Source organism: Hoplias malabaricus, chromosome 3, assembly GCF_029633855.1.
Source record: "Hoplias malabaricus isolate fHopMal1 chromosome 3, fHopMal1.hap1, whole genome shotgun sequence".
NCBI classification, from domain to species: domain Eukaryota; kingdom Metazoa; phylum Chordata; class Actinopteri; order Characiformes; family Erythrinidae; genus Hoplias; species Hoplias malabaricus.
In genome coordinates, this window is record NC_089802.1 from 50,535,722 (window position 1) to 50,555,009 (window position 19,288).

Below are 19,288 nucleotides of genomic sequence, written 5' to 3' on the forward strand. Positions count from 1 at the left end.
CTTGCAATAAAGCGACTTTGCTTTTGACACCCCTCCGCGAATCAGATGACATGGTACAACCAGGAAGCAGCTGCTGGGTGTTGAGGGAAAGAGCAGTCAGCTGTGTCAACAGAGCGGACAGTGCCGTTTCAGAGTCCGATTCCTGTTCTAACAGCTCCAGAATAAAAATCTCGCTTTAAAATAACCGTATCTGCACTACAGAAGGATATTCAAGACTATAAGGATACAGTGCCGTTCTGGCTTTGAACGGTCAGGCACGGTTAATTCATATTTGCCTGAAGTCTTAATAACACGCGTGCACGGTTGATTTTTCATAACAAACGGCCCGATTGATAACATGTCCGACATTCTGATCTTAGCCCTGATCGGGGTTCTGGTCGTGTCTCTGATCCTAACTCTCTTGGGCTTCGTGTTCTATTCTGGACTCCTCTCTGAGGTCGTTATTCGGACTGGAGCGCCTCCGCTGAAGAAGATAACAGTCGCTTATAAATTCAAGAAAGGCTCGTATAAAGAGAGCGGAGCCGCCTTCACCGAGAGTTGCAGCATCGCCCCGAAGCTCTGCTCCATCGGGCTTTATTACGACGACCCCCGCCAGGTGAGGTTCATGTCGGTCTACGTGGAGCTTTCATTCTCCTCCACATCTCTGGCGCATGTTTTCATGAGCAACGAATCACGAGGAGAGGCTGTCATGCGTGTTTACACACACCTTCCGTTTTAGCTGCACTTGGGCCTGGTGTTTTGCTTCAGAACAGACATGCATTTGTTTTAACTCAGTACTGCAAACTCACCGTCTTCCTCGTAGGCCTCTAACAGAATATATATTCAATGCCTTTAGTTTCTCGTCTATCATGGAGAGAGCTAATGAGACTTGAGCAGAATTCTCATTTGTCTTTCCACTGAGATCCCTGAACTGCGACAACTCGAGAGAGACCAGAGTTAACGGGGATATACGTTTTTTTTCTAGACCAGTAATTACACCAGTAATATGACATATGGGGTGTACTAATTGCCAGTAGAATAATGCTCATATCCATCTGCCACTAAACTCATATTCCTTTCATCTCCGACTTTTTTTTGCTTAATTATATCATTCCTAAGGGATGTTAAGAGAATAACCATTAAAGACCTTTAATAACCATTAAAGACCTGTGATCTTTCACTATTGTGAAAATCGTGTGCGCCTTGCTAACATGCCTGTGGTGTTTTTGTTTCTGTAATATGTCAACAAAAATGGCTGAGCATTTGGTCTTTGATAATACAGTGTCCCAGAAACAGTATCAAACAGATGAACAGACAACCAGGGTTTCTTGGCTCCTGAAGTTTCTTGGTTTCTTTTCTCCTGACTCCGTCATACCCACTTCAGTTTTAGAATGGGATGTTTATTAGCATGTTCTGTGTTAGGAGAAGATAAATCTCTAAAATGTGCAGGGTCCACAAGACCAGGATTTGACAACCAATGGTATAGGGAGGGAGGCTTCAAGTAAATTCTTCTAAAATTAACATGAAGATGTTACTGTATTTAGACCACAAGGCACACCCTCATCACAGCTAATTTTGAGGCAAATCCTGGCTAAAATCTGCATGTACTGACATTACTGAGCAGAAATTAGCTTAGAAATGTGCAGAGAATTCCAACATTTTTCCCCCTCTTTCAAATCGCAAACAGTAGCCTTCAGCTTCTGCTGTTAGAACAGTTTGCCATGCTGCATTGTCATTAACTGGCATGAGAAATGGTGTCCCTGCCAAGAGTGCCATATTTGTGGCTGCACTAATCTCATGTTTGTTGTTCTCAGCAGCGTCAGCACATTTTCTGAAGTGGAGTGTCACAGCACCCTGCTGTAGCTGCCGGCTGCTGGAGTTCTCCCAGGTGCCAGGTCCCCATAGAAAGCTGCATTGTTCCTCTGGCCACAGTGTCTTCTCTACCCAGTTACGCAATGCTGTTCAGCTGGAGGCAGAAACTAAGAATGACGAGGTGTTTTCAAACCTGCAAATTTTCCTTTTTGATAAGGGATCACGGTTAGACAGAGTACCGCAATTTTGGTGCAGTAATGCTTGCACTGCAGTTATATAAAAGAGAACCAAAATGAAATGTTTGGACTGATAGTTAATACCCTTCACAATGAGGATGGAATTTATCACAATATTTATGCTTATTGTAATAAATTACAGCAGATTACATCATCATATGCCTTTCCAAGCCTACTCTCAGAACTGAAAGAATGTTTCATTTCAGCGAGAGATTAATTAGGCCTGTTTAAGTGAATTTATTTCAGCACTGTGTCATATGTATGGCGTCAAAAGTTCTGAGAAACAAAATACAGAATCTATAACCAATAAATGACATTTTATAATTGAGATAACTGTCATTAATATTGACAGGTATAAAAACCGGATTTTAAACAGAATATTTCTGTATATAATCGTCTATTTTGAGTTTAAAGAATTCGTTTTCTTAGTTGCGCTTCTCTCAGTCTCGCTTTCGTCTCCAGAAGTTTCTCGCTTTCGTCTTTAGACGGGGTCGGGATCTAGACAGTTATTGGTTGCTGAAGTTAAGCCCTGCCCACCCAGCAGATTCTGCACGCTCCGCTACGTCAGCGAAAGCGCTCCAGTCTTACCAGGGTTAGGGTGTGGAGACTGGGCTGGGTGTGCGGGGATTAAGTTTAGCAGCCAATGGTTCTTATATATATAATGTCTGAACTTTTCAAGCACTAAAGTACTCTATGTGAGTCCTGAGTGCTGCAGCTTTGGCCCTGTAATTATAAGATTGCCTGGAGTCCCAGAAAACAGGTTTGGCCTTGCCATCTCTGGGTGGGTATAGTGGCCCTCCCTCTTCTCACCTCACCACAGTGCTAGCCAAATCTGGGCTATTAGCATTCGCCTCCTATGTTGAGTTCTAATTTTAGGGGCAGCTTAATGGTGATGGTGCACACAGGAATTCAGTATTGAGTTTGTGCTTCTCTGTGCTGAAAAATATTAAACATACAATTTAATTTCAAGTAAAGATTGATTCCTGGTCAATTGTACCTTGAATGATCACTGCATTAGAAACACCTAGTTTTTGTCTACACTCATTGTCCATTTTATCAGTTTAGCTGACCATACAAGATCACTTTGTAGTTCTACAATTACAGACTATAGTCCACCTGTTTCTCTGTATACTTTCTTATCCCAATTTCACCCTGCACTTCAAAGGTAGGACCACCACAGAGCAGGTATGATTTGGGTGTTGGATCATTCTCAGCGCTACTGTGACACTAATGTGGTGGTGGTGTATTAATGTGTGTTATGCTTGTACACATCACACAGCACTGTTGCAGAGTTTATAAACACTGTCCACTTTGTGAGACACATTTACCTCATTGGTCCACCTTGTAGATGTAAAGTCAGAGACAGTAATTCAACGGTTGCTGCACAGTTTGTGTTGGTCATCCTCTAGTCCTTCATCAGTGGACACAGGAGGCTGTCATCTGGATATTTTTGGTTGAGAGCAGGACATTATTCTCAGCTATTCAGTGTAGTATACAGTCAGCTTTGGGAATATTTGGACAGCCTTAGAACTGTGTCTGTGGAATTTTAAAACAGCTTAATAAGAGAAGCAGTTTCAGTGTTCAAGGGAACAGCTGTAGTACATTTTAACACTCGTCCATTTGGCCCACTTGATGCTGATGTTATTAGGCAGTTGTTGTCAGTGCTCAGGGGATCCAGCTTTACACAGAACACAAGAATTTTTATGCTTCTGTATGTAAAAATAATGCTTGCCTCTGGGACTGGCAAATTAATTTAGTAATTGGGAACTCAAGGGAGCTGTTGTGTATCCCTAGAGCATGGTATGACTCAAGGCTGGAAAAGTATGACTTAAGTTTTCCTTGAGAAGTTGCTTAAATTACTGAGTCTCAGTGCTTTCCATGGCCCTCAAACAGCAACGTGGCACAGCAGAAGCACGTGGCAGTTTGGCTAAAATCAAACAAATCATCTGCTGCCCAGCTCCATTGCCTCTGGTTAAAGTGGAACATGTCTGTCAGCCTTCTGTGAAAGCTGTGGCCTGTGTGAGGCGTCTTATCTGTCTGTCTGTCTGTCTAAGATTGGCGTTGCAGTTTGCTGGAGGGTAGCTAGGCCACTGAAGTGTGACTACGAAGTGTAACAGTCACTGATAATCCTGTCTGGAGTTTAAGACAGACTTAAGTGAGGAACACACAAAACGCCAGCACTACCCAGTGCACCCTGGCTGAGAGTGCTGTTGCCAGATAATGACTTATAAAGGCTGGAAACATGAGAATAAAGTCAGTTCTTTTCCTATTAAATTCAAGACCTATATCATATTTAGTTTACATTGCCTCCTATATTTTCAGCGCATCATTATTATTAATTTCATATCATTTGTTTGAGGGTTTGTGCCTCCCAATGTTTTAAAATATCTCATGGTGCTATCTTTAGATCCTGTATGCAGATTTATTTAAAGGTTGACAGCAATTTTATTAATACACTTTGTCAGGAGTTTATGTTTGAAGCCTTTAAAATAAATTTAATGCAAAATCCTGCCGTTTTAAAACACTTTCCACAAACTTTTTTTTTCTTCTGTGTAGTCTTACCTCCTGAAATATCCTAAAGGCACAAAGGTGATGGCATGCTTTTAAGAAAGAGTGGACAGGATGGAGAGCTTTAAAAACACACAAAAACACAGTGCGTTAAAGGGCAGTAGCATTTTAAAAATGTTTAAAACTGTTAGAAGTCAAATAATTTTTATATATATCCAGATACAAAATCTAGCTAATAGCCATATTCAGAAGCAGTAAGAGGGGGTGCATCATGTTTGGTGAAACAGGTTGTATCACTGCTACACAGCTCCAGGGTCCTGGGGTTCAGAGTTTGTTCTTTGCCTCTGGTCACTCACCGTGAAGGGTTTGGTGTGTTGTGTTTGAATTTCTTCTGGGTGCTCAGGTTTCCTCCCATAGTCCAAAACACGTGTTGGTTTGTTGATTGGCTGCGTGGGTGAGTGTGTGGCAGGGTGCATAGCTGCTTTAGGTCCAGTCATTTTAGAAGGCCTCTGGTCCCATCTTGGTTCTAATCAGTTATAAGATGAACACAGTCTTTGTATTTGTGAATTTTTAAAAATCATTATTTTTAAATACTTATTTGACAATGACCTAAATATAGATTATTAATGTATGCTGTGGTATATGTGTATTACTCTCACACTGTGGGAGAGTAATTCTGTGCATTCTAGGGTTAAATTAAACATGCGTAATGTACATCCTTTTTCATTTTGGTTTTTTTTGTTGTGTAATTGTAAGTCAACTCTGAATGACAACGCGCAAACTATATATGGTCACTATAATGTACTGCAATGTGCTCTCACAAACACTAGATGGCAGTGATATCATTGTATAAATGTAATTTGGCAGAAAGAAGAAAATATAATCTTATGTAGACCTATTATTGGGTTTGTTTATTGTTTGTTTGCATTAATATATAAATCATCCCCAAACCATGACATTTCTAGAAGTGGTCATTGTTAGATTCATCAAAATGCTGCAAATTTGTTTCTACGGCTCTGATTTTTACCAGTACTTTATGCACATGTGAAAAGCTGAAGGCTCAGCCCACTCAAGCTCTCAGACATGAACAAAGTTCAGCTTATGTCACCCAAAGATGATGGAATGGCTCTAAAAGGAACAGATGAATGACGAATCTTTCGGCTGGTTTTCCATGCTGTTTGATTGTGATGGCCTGGTTGCAATGTTAAAGGATCCACAAAAGCACTTTCCATGTGTTTTATTTTTCTGTTATTTGTTATGGATCACAGGGCCTGTCACCGAACTGAAAAGGGAAAAATGATGCAGAGAGACATTCCTTCACCTCCCAAGCCTGCCATGAAGCTTCTTTTCTGTTTGCTGTACAAAGCAGCTCATCTGTTTTGAAGGAATATTTTGGTAACAATTTTGTTGGGTAATGTGACAGGTAATGGTTATCTAGGGAGAAACATTTTTGAGCAGGAAGGGCCTAAGCGTACATCAGAAAAAGGTATTTTATGCCCTGCACTCTGCAGAGAGTTTGAAAATGCATTAAACTCACTGGCTCTGAGCTGTAGCCTGACTGTTGAAATTAATTTTGCATTCTATGAATTTTCCTGCACTTTACATAAAACTCATATATTCACCTTCACCTCCACTATCATTGATATGGTAAGAGGTAAACAATTTGAGTAGTTAAATGGTTACCAGGTGAGAGAATGCCCATGTCAGTGCTGTCAGAACAACATCTTGTATCTCTTTTTCTTTTTCTTTCTTTGCATTGAAATTTCTCTAGAAAGCTATCCACAGAAATGTTCAAAATTGCTTAGAAACCAAATACTGTATCATTAAAATTCATTTAGGTTCTCATTCTTTACATTTTCTATCTCTTGTCACCGTTTTGGAAATAATGAGGTCTTATCCCAACAGTGATGAAACTCTAGTGTTTTATATTTAAAAATACTTTAAAACTTCAAATACATTCAAACTGGAGCCCATGTTTGCATTCATTGTCCTCAATTTTGACAATTGTGTAGAGTTTCAGGACGTTCTCAACAAAGTTGATAGATCATGAATATTTTGATCTTTTCAAGATTAGAGTTGGGCGGCACGGTGGTGCAGCAGGTAGTGTCGCAGTCACACAGCTTGATTCCCGCTCTGGGTGATTGTGAGGAGTTGGTGTGTTCTCCCCGTGTCTGTGTGGGTTTCCTCCGGGTGCTCCGGTTTCCTCCCACAGTCCAAAAACACATGTTGGTAGGTGGATTGGCGACTCAAAAGTGTCCGTAGGTGTGAGTGTGTGAGTGAATGTGTGTGTGTCAGTCTGTGTTGCCCTCTGAAGGACTGGCGCCCCCAGAATCGTGTAGCAGCAGCACAAGGCATAACATTATTAACTGAGTCAAGAGTTTTGATTAATGTACGTATCAAACATCAGGAACAGGAAAAATGTAATCTATATGACATTGATTATGACAATAGCTAGCAGGCAAGTTTGAATTATTCATAATCCGTTGTTCTTAGATTCTGGAACACAACAATATCGAGAGATCTCGCCTGTATTTATATTATCATTAAATAAAGCAGATGTTTGATAAGAAACATCAGAGGAGCAACACTGGTTATCAGGAAACTAGTCCAGAACTCGCCATGCATCAAAACCTGGAGGATGGCCCACAAGTGTAAAAGTAAACTCGAGTGATTTCTGCATCCATGTGCAAACAGTTGGTTCAGAATGTGACTTAAAAATCATGAATCACTGTATCTCAACCTTCCATCAGTTCTAGCTGCTTGCTATTACAATCATGCAGAGTGATTATTAGACCACTGTAGACCACTCAATAATATCACTGTAGATAGTTCCATGCTTCAGAAGATCGAAATTCCTTTGCACTTGTGCAGACATCAACACTCTTGCTATCTTATATAAATGCTGTTTGCATCTGCCTGTTTTTACAACCAACTGCTGAGCGTGTGGCAAGTCTGAGGTGACTAGTGTCCATGGAAACATGGTTGCTTTATTTCATCTGTGTTTAGAGCTGGAAACTGCGTTTGGGTTTTGATTGACACCTTCACCTTTAGTGCCCAGCCACTGTTTCCCCAACAGCCAATTAACCAAGGATCATATTCTGATAGGCACTCAGCGCTGATCTGGTTCTCTGTCCATTTTAATTGGCATAATGCTGTGGGCTCATTAGCATGCTGGACCCTGGGGGGTCGAAGCTATCTGTTTCAGAAGGTCAACTGCCTGCCATGCTGGTGATCTGGATGGACAGAGGGAAGGGGGCGGGATTTGTACTGGGGAGGCAAGGTTTATCAGTCATCACAATGAAAACAGAGCCCACGGTGCCCATTAAATGTATGGCTGTAAGGCCTAAGATGTTTAAGCTGTGAGATCAGAGGAGACTGGTAAATCAAAGAACTATTTGTTTGTGCATTTTAATTATTCCACAAGTTGTCCAAATTGTTAGTTTTTTTTTGTCAGGTTTTTTGTCATAATTCTTCATATTATGCTTATCAATATTTCATAGTTTAAATATATCATCAATGTTTCTGTGACAATGTGTGAGGAGGAACAAGCTGATGGGCCACATCTTGGCGAAGCAGACATTGGTATCAGTTTGAATTCTCAAAATGGTTAGCAAGTAGTCTAAGGTTAATCTTGCCTGGAGGGAGTACTAGATAAAGCTGTTAATTTAGATCAGAGCAACAGAACAACAGAACTTTCCACCTGCTTTAAAATACATCAGCGTTAAGATTTTGACATCTGTCAATGTTTCTGTCTCCATCCACATTCACTCCGACTGTAGCTGTATGTTCAGTTATGTAGGAGCACACCATTACTTTTAGACAGAGTTTGGAAAAATGAGGAACAAGGTGAGTGTAAATTGACAGCTCCATGTCTTCACCTTGAGTGGAGTGCGTGTGACGGTGGGATTCATCAGGAAGAATGTCAGATCAGACACTACTTGGCACCCACAGTCAAATTTATTAGGATTTTACCAGCAGGCGGCTGTTTGTTAATGGCAAGAACACAAAAGACAGGCTTAAGGCATGGAGCCAGTCTCTCTCTCTCTTTTTGTTTCTTTTTAATTTTTGTATATATATATATTTTTTTTTTTTTTTTTTTTTTTTTTTTCTCTCTCTCCCCCCACTCAGACGATCTGACAGGCAGAATGAGCAGGTGGAAGCTTTAAGGATGCTCTGAAGTGAGGTCTTGTGGCTGCGTGAACAATTTGCTCTTGAAATGTGTTGTAATGTGACGAAGCTTTATGAGTGATATTAAAGATGTAATTACATGTCACTGGTTTTAGGAGGTCTGAATTTTCGGCCGCTTGGATTTTTTTGACACGTACCCCACACATTTAAGAATTTTGTTATTACTTATTCATTGAAGACTGAGGTAATTTATGTTAAAGATAAACAAGAAGAGATTAATGTACATTTGTATTACATTTGTGTTTTGTCCTTGCTTTTCAAAGTAATGCACAAGGGGTGTGATTCTGTGCCACCATCAAGGACACTGTCTTTCTTTAAACTGAAACAGAATCCGTTTATAATCAGCTCAATAACAGCAAGCAGGTGACTGGAGGCCAGTCAAATATTTCATTATCTTATCTTTGATTAATGTATAACAATATGCTAACATTTTATTTTCCAGATCACATTGTATGTTTTGTGATGATTTTCTTGTGAAAGCAAGTCTACATTGGACCCTTTGCATTTCTGTTATTTTTCTTTGACATAAAAAAAAAAAAACTATGATATGTTCAGTAATATCTGAATTGAAGTGCGTGGAGGTGATTACACATGTAAACAAACTTCTGTATAATCTGACTAATGCATATTTTCACCCATTGTTTGACTTTCCCCAAATTCACTCTTATACATTTTACTTTAGCAAAACATTCATTCATTCATTATCTGTAACCGCTTATCCAATTCAGGGTTGCGGTGGGTCCAGAGCCTACCTGAAATCATTGGGTGCAAGGCGGGGAATACACCCTGGAGGGGGCGCCAGTCCTTCACAGGGCAACACAGACACACACACACATTCACTCACACCTACGGATACTTTTGAGTCGCCAATCCATCTACCAACATGTGTTTTTGGACTGTGGGAGGAAACCGGAGCACCCGGAGGAAACCCACGCGGACACGGGGAGAACACAGCAACTCCTCACAGACAGTCACCCGGAGCGAGAATCGAACCCACAACCTCCAGGTCCCTGGAGCTGTGTGACTGCGACAGATTTTGCAATGATGATTGTTGGTTAACACTTGGGATGAAGTTAGGGTTTCGTTTACAGTGAGTGGTGTAGCCTTCTGAAAACATCTATAAAGCAGTAGTTCGCAGTAGTGCTTTAGTTCCTCCTCAGGTTGTGAGGCACAATGACACAGAAAGCACAGCTGGATCATTGTTTATACACTCTGTACTACACTTGAGTGTTATTTCACCAGTTTCTCTGTCTTTTCTCTTCACACTGAGAGAAGTGCCCGAAGATCAGGGAAGCAGAGCTGTTGAAACTAACTTAAACAGAGTGTTTCTGCAAGCCAGCAGCTAAACACCCTGCTTTTCCTGCTACGTCCAAATGCCAATACCCCGTCTCTGTCATGTTTAATTAAAGAGAAAGTGTGTAAGAGAGCTCTGCCTGGAAGGCAAGTAGCAGAAATTTCCACTCAAACATACTACCCATTTGCGAGAGGTGACATTACTGGCAGGGAGCCATTCTGGCTCAGAGCACTTCGGTATCAGTGTCAGTAAGCGAATGAAGCTCAGGAAAAAGAACATTTCTTAAAGCTATATTACTAAATGTGGCTATACACAGGCCTACAATTTAACCTTAGATGGATGTATTGACCTACAAGCCCCCCCTCCTCCCTGCAAGGGAATGCTTTAGCTCATGTTGTTGTTGTCCCAAGATTCTTCTCTCTCCTACATCATTTGAACACACCAGCTTTTCTACACACTGCATGATTCATATATTGAAGTGGTCCCAAAAAATTCTCAAAATAAAAGCTGTTTAAATATATTTGCATTAAAATATAAGAACGTTTGCCTTCTCCAAAAAGGTATTGCGTTTTTTTGCACAGTGATGATATGGGGATCTGAGGTTCAGGACACAGGAGCTATATCTGGTATGAAATTTGCTGAACTAAACAAAATGTCTGTAAGATTTGTGCATTCACCCCACATGTACTATGCCCCTTTTGACTTCTTCATAACCACTGACGCTGTTCTTCTCAATGCTGTCCTGCCTGTTCATATTTACATACTCCATTTTCTGGCCCATTAATTCCAGTCAGAACTGCCTTACCAGACATGCAACCTGTGGTTCTTCAGTGATGATACACAATCTGCTGTGGCCACATTAGGGCTGGACAATGATTCAATATCAATATATATTGCAATATAAAATGTTTCAATAACAATGATATGATTTTCAAACATGTTTTCAGTATATAACTTTATATAATTTACAACACCTGTCACTGATGTTCATTACAGGGTGCTGCAATCAGTTAATTGCACTCAATTTTAAAGTTAATATAAAAGTATAAATATTGACAAAACCAAGAGGTTTAAATATATTATCATATAAACGTTGGCCATATCGTATAGCTCTAGTTCACATGATGTAAATTCAAAATAGACAAAAATACATGTTTTTCTCAGGACAGTGATGAAATGTGGAAAAGAACATAAAAGGGAACCGAACATTATCCTTTTTATGGCTTTATGCTATAGACTATTACATTTAATAGTTAAAACTTGTTAAGAGTTAAGAATTTTGTTGAGGTTTCACATTAGCATCATTTCTGTTTGTGCCAACTTTTTGCCTTCGATCTGCTGCTAGCTCCAGGTTATGTAGAGCTCAGAGCACCAGCTATGTGCTCAACTCTAAATCAAACACCCTGTAGGTTTTCTAAAGTATTCCACAGGAGCTCTTGTGCTCTCTGTAACAAGAGTCTACTAGCAGGGTGTTTTTTTCTATGATGTTAAAATAAGGACACGTTCACCTAGAGTATGCATACTGAAGAACACTACCTCACCAATGACCTGAGTAAACCCAGCCAGCACAGTGCTCACCCAATGAATCAAAACAAGACAGCCAGACTGTGTGCTCTATCTGTGTGTTCCACATGACTCTATATCCTCTGCACCAGCTGCTGGTGCTCTGTCATACAGATCTGAGAAACAAAAACGGAAGACCTGCTCTCAGTGGGGAGTAGGGTTAAAGTGGAGCACAGCTGTTGGATCAGAACAGCAAAGTACTACATCTCTTGGTTGTTTAAATAAAATTGTTTATGAAAAGAATTAAGCTATTTTGAAAAATTGCTTTACCCAAAGTTGTCATATTTAATCATATACCGTTCTACACTCTAGCCAGGTCTCTCATTGGCCAACTCAGGACAGCACAGGAAAGATGTATTGGCTACCAAAACACTGTGATGACCAGGTATTAGTTTGTAATGTTCTAATCATTGCTTCAGTTGGGATCTAAATCAGACTGTCACCACATATTAGAGAAATCATTTACTATTAATCATTGTCAGTAACTAACAAAACATTCTACACCTTATCAAACTGTTAGAAAACCTTGACTCAGAAATGAACTTATAGAAGAACCTAACAGTCATTCCAAGCTTTAGCTAAATTTATTTTGGTGTAATTTTGAATAATTTCTTTTGCTCGATACTCAGTGCAGGTAAATGGAGGAATGAGGTTTTTGTTACAACAGCAGCAAAATGTCTGATAACAGACTTTACAGGATGTTACAAAAGAAGCTGGTATCATCCTCAGACACACCCTAAATAAGGTCAGTTGATCTACAGAGACACTACAGACCCTAACTCTCCACATGCTTTGTTAGCTTAGGGATCAAATGGTAGGATTTGGTGGCTCTGATTATTTATCAGGAGCTAAATGATCCAGCGTTGCTCTTTTTTTTTTTTTTTTGATTCTGAGTGTGGCTGTGGCTGTCTGGGCCAGGAGAGCAGATGCCTGTTGAATTTTCATGAGTTGCATCTCGAGTTGAGGCTGTGCCGACTTCTTCCCCATAATTATTCAGATCTGTGCACCTTTGGGGCTCCACCCCCCCCCCCCCCCCCCCCCACACACACACACACCACACACACACCACACACACACACCACGCACAGCTTGCCGTTTCTCTGCAATCACCTGCAAAACAACTCACACACATACTTTGGACACGCACGCCGCAGCCTGTCGGCGTATTAGCCATAAACGATGGTGAACAGGGCTGATATCGAGGACGAACAAATTCTCAGAAGTCATGGCCTAGGGGAAAAAACAGGGATGGGACGAGGAGGGTGAAGAAGGTGAAGATGAAGGGAGTAAATCCTTATTATGTGTCTGCTAATAAAGAATTACCTCAGCGAAGCCCATCTTTTTTATTGTGCCGAGGCCTTCATCTGTCAAACAGAAGGCGTCTTACACTAGCAAGCAGAGAATTACTTTTGAAATGACTTTCCCCTTCGACAAGCCTCTAGAGGGAGCGCGGTGAGGAAGCTGAACAGAAAGAGGAAATGACACCATGCTCTGTGTCAGCGACCATCTTGAAATCCCAAGGGCCAAGTGTGCATTTGAAGACAGCCCCGTACACCATCAGGATGAAATAATGAGCGTGCTGGGCTCTGGGAGGAAAGACGGAAAAAGTCCCTACACCGAAACAGTGCACTTCCATTTTCAGACAAGCTATTTTAGTGGGTGGCAGAGGAAAGAAGTAGTGAATCATGTGCAGTGGCCATGTTGTGGTGGAGATGCGGAAGCGCTTTACTCTGTCTGACGGGTTCAATTGTTTCCCCACAGCTTATATGACAAACACAACAAATAGACAACCCGGAGATGTCCCTATTAGTGCACACTACATTTCTTACATTGTCCAATCGGCTACTGCTCTTGGCTCCACAGATCTTCTATTTCTACTCCTATTCTTTGGCAAATGTCACAATATATGTCTTCACAGCTGTGCTTGATTTTATGTAACGATCAGTAGCATGGCCCAAGAGAGCATGGTGTTATGTGAATTTGGGCTGAGTATTTCTTCTTCTCTATTCTCACTATGGTAAATGCTCTGATCTAAGCAAACATCAAGGTGAAGCATAGGCTATATGGAGGCCTCTATGCTCCTAGTAATTGCCTGTAGTCTCGCTGGGATGCTGTATGCAGTGCTCGGTAGAAATTCTGACTTTATTTGCTGACAACTGTGTGGGATGAGAGAGATGGCAAAAGCTCTGAATATGATCATTACCGCAAGGCTGGGGTAACAAGCTGCAGAGGAGGGAAAAAGAAAAAGAGCTAGAGAAAGAGCACAGGAAGAGGAAGAGAGGGGGAGAGGCTTAAAACGAGGCGAAAATGCATAAGGACGTAGGAGCCGGGTCGACAGAAATACACTGGGGGAGTGTAAAACAGAAAAAGAATTGGAGAAAGAAAAATAGTCGTTCAGCTCAGGACCTGATAAAAGTAATATCCCTTCCTCTTTTAAAATAATGGTTTGGCGAATAATCAAATGTGCACAGTTGTCCCTTTCCTGAATACAATTAATCAGCGGAGAGATGTCTGAAATTTGCTGTTTTAGATTTACTCTGGTGTTACAGGGTAGCTAATAAAAAATGAAGGTTGCCAGTTAGCCAGTGGCAGCTAGGTAGGGCTGTTTGTACCACATTGTCAGATTCAACCACCAAACCAATGCAATTTAACACACACTGCAGGACAACAACTCTCTGTGAAAACAAGTCATTTTTATTTGATATTATAAACAAATTAGGAGACTAATAGTTGTGAGAATTATTATAAAGTGCAGCTCTAATGTGGAGGCGGCTGGAATCCTGTGCCCTTATTAACCACCAATAACTATCAAGTGTCCTTAATCCACCACTGACTGACTCAGCTTGGGGCGACAGGTGAATTTCCCCTGAGGTGCTCAGTTCGAGGATGCTAAATGGCTACATTTATGCTGCTAAGTGCATATTTTCCCTCAGCATCAGTTTTTGATTGGCTGTGCTTCTGCATTCACAGAGTGCCTGAAAAATCACCCACTTCAGCAGAGCAGCTAAAGGAAACATCACCCAGTAGCAATAGAAATGAAAGGAAGCTCCCTTTTCTCTACATACATACATTTACATTAATTGAGTTATTCAGCAATTTCTTACCCGTTTGTATCTATAGAATTAGGCAAACAAATGGTCATTAGAGCTGCAGAACTGCAGCTGGCACAGATGTTTAAATTTGTGTACATACACAGTCAGAAAAACTGTCACTGTGGTGGTATTCTGTATATTTAAATAGCAGAGCACAGCAGGTAGTGTCGTAGTCACTAGTCACACTGTTCCAGGGACCTGGAAGTTGTGTGTTCAAGTCCTGCTCTGGGTGACTGTCTATGAGGAGTTTAGCGTATTCTCCCTGTGTCCACGTGGGTTTCCTTCCATGTTCCAAAAACACATTGGTAGGTGGATTGGAGACTCAAATGTGTCCATAGGTATGAGTGAGTGAGTGATTGAGTGAATGTGTGTGTCACCCTGTGAAAGGCCGGCGCCTCCTCCAGGGTGTATTCCTGTCTTGCGCCCAGTGATTCCGGTTAGGCTCCGGACCCACCATGGCCCTGAACCGGATAAGCGGTTACAGACAATGAATGAATAAGTTAACCTTGGTCTATTATAATAGATTTTTAAATTGTGTTGATTTCATATGCCCTATTTAATCTCCTGAACTTCTACACAGTTCTATAATAAAAGATTACAAATGTTCCCCTCTCCTTGCGGCGAAGAGAATGTAATGTACCGTTAGGGAACACTGCTGCACTTTAACACCACTACTGTGCCTTTTAAAGGTACATTTACACTGTTTGTATCTTTAGTGACCAACAATTTACCTCTACCATATCTTTTTTTTCTGAGAGTGTACAGTTTGTATTATCTCTTTAGGAACAAGAACATAGTGTCTTGGATGCAATGCAATGGATAGCATCACCTTGTAGGGCAGCTCTTGAAGAGGAGTGCGTATGTGAAAACTAGCACACGTAGTTCGTAAATGGAAGTGAGTATGTAAGTTAGTTGGCAAGTTAGTGAGCGTGTAACAGCCAGTTCCATTCATTTCTTTGCATATAAAAAGCATGGGACATAGAATATTGAATTCTCTGGGGCATCCACATGATTATGATGTAAACATGCCAAGTGTAAAACCCATCCACATTGTGTTTGAAGCAATGGGATCACTTGGGATAAACTAGAGTATTGTTGGAGATTCAGATCTAACCATTTACATCATTTCCTGATCTCACCTGTGACCTTCTGGCTTACAGTCAGATCCTTACAACAGTGTTTCAACATCTAATGTAAAGCTAGAAGAGCAGAGGCTGTCACTGCAGCAAAGAAAGGCAGACATATGCTTTTGTAGATAAAGTATAGCTTTGAACATAGCTTAGCAGTAAGAGTACAGTGGCAAGCAGCATCTCTCTTATTGATAGTTTGTTGTCATAAATATGATTGAACATTCGGAGCCATGTAGTTGTAGTACAAGCAATTAGCGACAGCAACTTTCAATGACATTCAGTGCCAGGACTGTACTGTGATTATTATTTTACCACACTGCTGCTGTGAGTGGGTGTTAGAACAATATCCGTTCAGTGCATGCATCACTTGTTCTACATGCCTGGCAGGGGTTCTTGATTGTTTCTTAATGTTGTTGTCAGGCATTTTTTTTTCAAGGTCATTGTGTCTAATAGCTACGTGAGACAAATATAATTTATAGGCTTATAGCATGCTATAAATTCATACTGTCTATTGTCTACCTTTACCCAGTTATTGAGATTGAGTTATGTGAGGTTCGAGCATTTTAATTATGAAACACTGGATGGTAAAAGAACTTATCATTCTCAAATGATTGCTTTTGATGGTGAAACTGCATTGCAGTTAAGGTGTTAAATACTATGGTAAGTCTAGCATTAAGCAGCATCTTACAGAATGTAAGAGTCAACAAGAACAAGTGACCGTTTCTTTATTAGTGTTGGCATATTTGTTACAAGGTGTAAATTCACTATGTGGCCACATACTTGTAACAGCTGCTCATCTTTCTTCTGAAATTGAGGTGTTGTTTGTCTCCCTTTGCTGTGGTAACCATCTAGTCTTCTGGGACGGATTTATACTAGGTGTGGCAACATTGCTGTGAAGATTTGATGGTATTCAGCCATGATAGCATTAGTCTGGTCAGGGGCTGAATTAGTGTGATTAGATCACAAACACCATTCCGTCTCACCCCAAAGTGCTGCTTAATGCTTTGTCGCTTGTGAGAACACGCTTCTACTGGTCCACAACCAACTTTCATTCATTCATTCATTATCTGTAACCGCTTATCCAATTTAGGGTCGTGGAGGGTCCAGAGCCTACCTGGAATCATCGGGCGCAAGGCGGGAATACACCCTGGAGGGGACGCCAGTCCTTCACAGGGCAACACAGACACAAACACATTCACTCACACACTCACACCTACGAGTCACCAATCCACCTACCAACGTATGTTTTTTTTTTGGACTGTGGGAGGAAACCGGAGCACCCGGAGGAAACCCACGCGGACACGGGGAGAACACACCAACTCCTCACAGACAGTCACCCGGAGCGGGAATTGAACCCACAACCTCCAGGCCCCTGGAGCTGTGTGACTGCGACACTACCTGCTGCGCCACCGTGCCGCCCATCACAACCAACTTCTGTAGGGTTATATACCTTTGCTATTGAACAAAGTAAACATAGGATGCTCTAAGGATGCTGAAGATTATACAAACTATGTGTGTCCACTCATCCACAATGAGTACACTTGAAAGTAGCTGTACTAACATTTGGACATTGGAAGTATCCCAATCCCAGACAATATGTTAAGCAAGATAGCGGTTGAAAGGTGTGGAAAAGAATTCCCCCTTACCTTCGCATGTTTGCTTTGGAAATCCCACAGTGTGAAGCCCACTGGCCAGCAGTCAATATGCTCAATAATTTTTGCCTTCTGAGTGTGTGTACAGATGTTGAAAACACCCCTACTTTAAACAATCTCATTCCACTAATGAGCTCATGTAGGAATAACCTAATTAGATCAACAGAGTTCAGTAGGGTCTGTTTAGAATGCTCAGGACAGATTTGCCGAGGAATATCCCGGAGCCTGCTCATAATGTGCTGATGCTGAAAGCCAAGCATTTCACTAATAGTACATAAGCAGGTAATATAATGTTAGATTCTACAATCATAGAATCATTGAATCACGTTATTCGAAGAACATTGTGTTCAGGGGAATGCGTTATGTACTAAATACACACTTTTAAACCTGTTTGTGAAATGATAATACTCTGAAGAGAATTTTTCATAGCTGTGGTGATTATTACAAGAGAGGGGATGAGTTTAATGCCTGTAAACGCTATGTAAAAAAAAAAAACAAAAAAAAAAAACACCAAAACGGTTACATAGGCATGTCTTCTCCTTATAAAAGTGTTGGGAAGATATTGGTCTATGTATATTACAGTGTTTCTTTGCGTATTTTATTAAACCTTTTCACCCTGTTTTGTAAAGGCCAGGTCAACCACATGACCACCCCAGATTCAACACTTACTAGTAACACAATTTTTACCCGGAAAATATCAGTGTATTGCGATGTTATTTTTATTTTCACGTTTTAGCACATTGTTCCACCCCTGCTAAAATAATGTGCTCTTTCTTTTTCTCTCTCAGACTCAGCCTGACTGTTGTCGCTTTGCAGTGGGGAGTATCTTGAGCGAGGATGAGGAGAAGCCTGATGAAGAGCTGCAGCGTCTGTATGAGAAATTTGGGTTTAGGGTCATCTCCTTCCCTGAGGTGTCCTGTGCAGTGACTTCCACATTCCCGAACAGATGTCCACTGTCCCCGCTCTGTGGAGCGTACAGGGTCTTCCCCGAACTCAGTGCCTACGTAACGGTAAGCACAGCATGTCCCAAAAGGAGCGCTCTCTGTTTCACTGTAAGTGGAACGCTCTTCCTCAGGCAGTTTAGGCATGTTTTGACTCAGGTAGCTGTGAAATAAGCCAACGGATATACATAGGAGAACATCACAGCCAACGAGAGACTGTGCCCTTGGGTCTTGTCTCAGGACTGAGCTCCATTTTCAGGAGTATGCTGAAGGGTATTGACTTTTTACTCCTAGCCTTTTACACACTCCGTCTCACTCTTTCTCATTATACGAAATGTAGGCTTTATGGTCCGTAATGGAGAAGAGTGTGTGTTTGTGTGTGTGTGTGTGTGTGTGTGTGTGATTCAGGCAGACTGAGAGCAAGGAGAGGTGCTTAACAGGTTTTGAATGGAACGCTAAGTAGACCTGAAGGATGGTGGAGAGCACGCTAATAAGCACAGTTCATACTCACTTGTTCACTGTGATTTCTCTCCTGAACTCAGCGATGTGTTGGGGAGGCGGTGCACCATATCTACCAGTCAGGCTTCACAGGCTTACTGCTTGACTGTTTATCCTATATCCTCCTGAGTGAAAAGTGGGAATAATTCAGAGATTTGAATTGATTCTCAAAAACAACCCAGCTCCTCCTTGTCCTCTAAGGAGAGTCCTACCATTAAAACTTTCATCCTGTTTCGCATAATTGAAGTAATGCTAGCTATGGAATTAATACTCTCTCTGTACCTTCTGTCCAAGTAGTGAGGTTGGTGTTCTGTATAATAGTTCTTAGTGCAGTCATTCTTCAGGCCATGGTGCCTTATCCTATAAGCGTTCAGTATCGGTAAGTCTGTAATATT

The 19,288-nt window shown here is 41.1% G+C and overlaps 1 protein-coding gene across 1 annotated transcript in view; it reads left to right on the forward strand.

Moving 5' to 3' along the window:
• Positions 1–66: 66 nt before the first annotated feature.
• The window catches only part of tex264a (testis expressed 264, ER-phagy receptor a), a 91,416-nt gene continuing 72,194 nt past the window's right edge, over positions 67–19,288 (forward strand). Inside the window, exons 1-2 of the mRNA XM_066665742.1 lie at positions 67–595; positions 18,243–18,464. Coding sequence (XP_066521839.1) covers positions 338–595; positions 18,243–18,464 — 480 coding nt within the window. The 5' untranslated portion in view covers positions 67–337. The remainder of the gene's footprint in view (positions 596–18,242; positions 18,465–19,288) is intronic.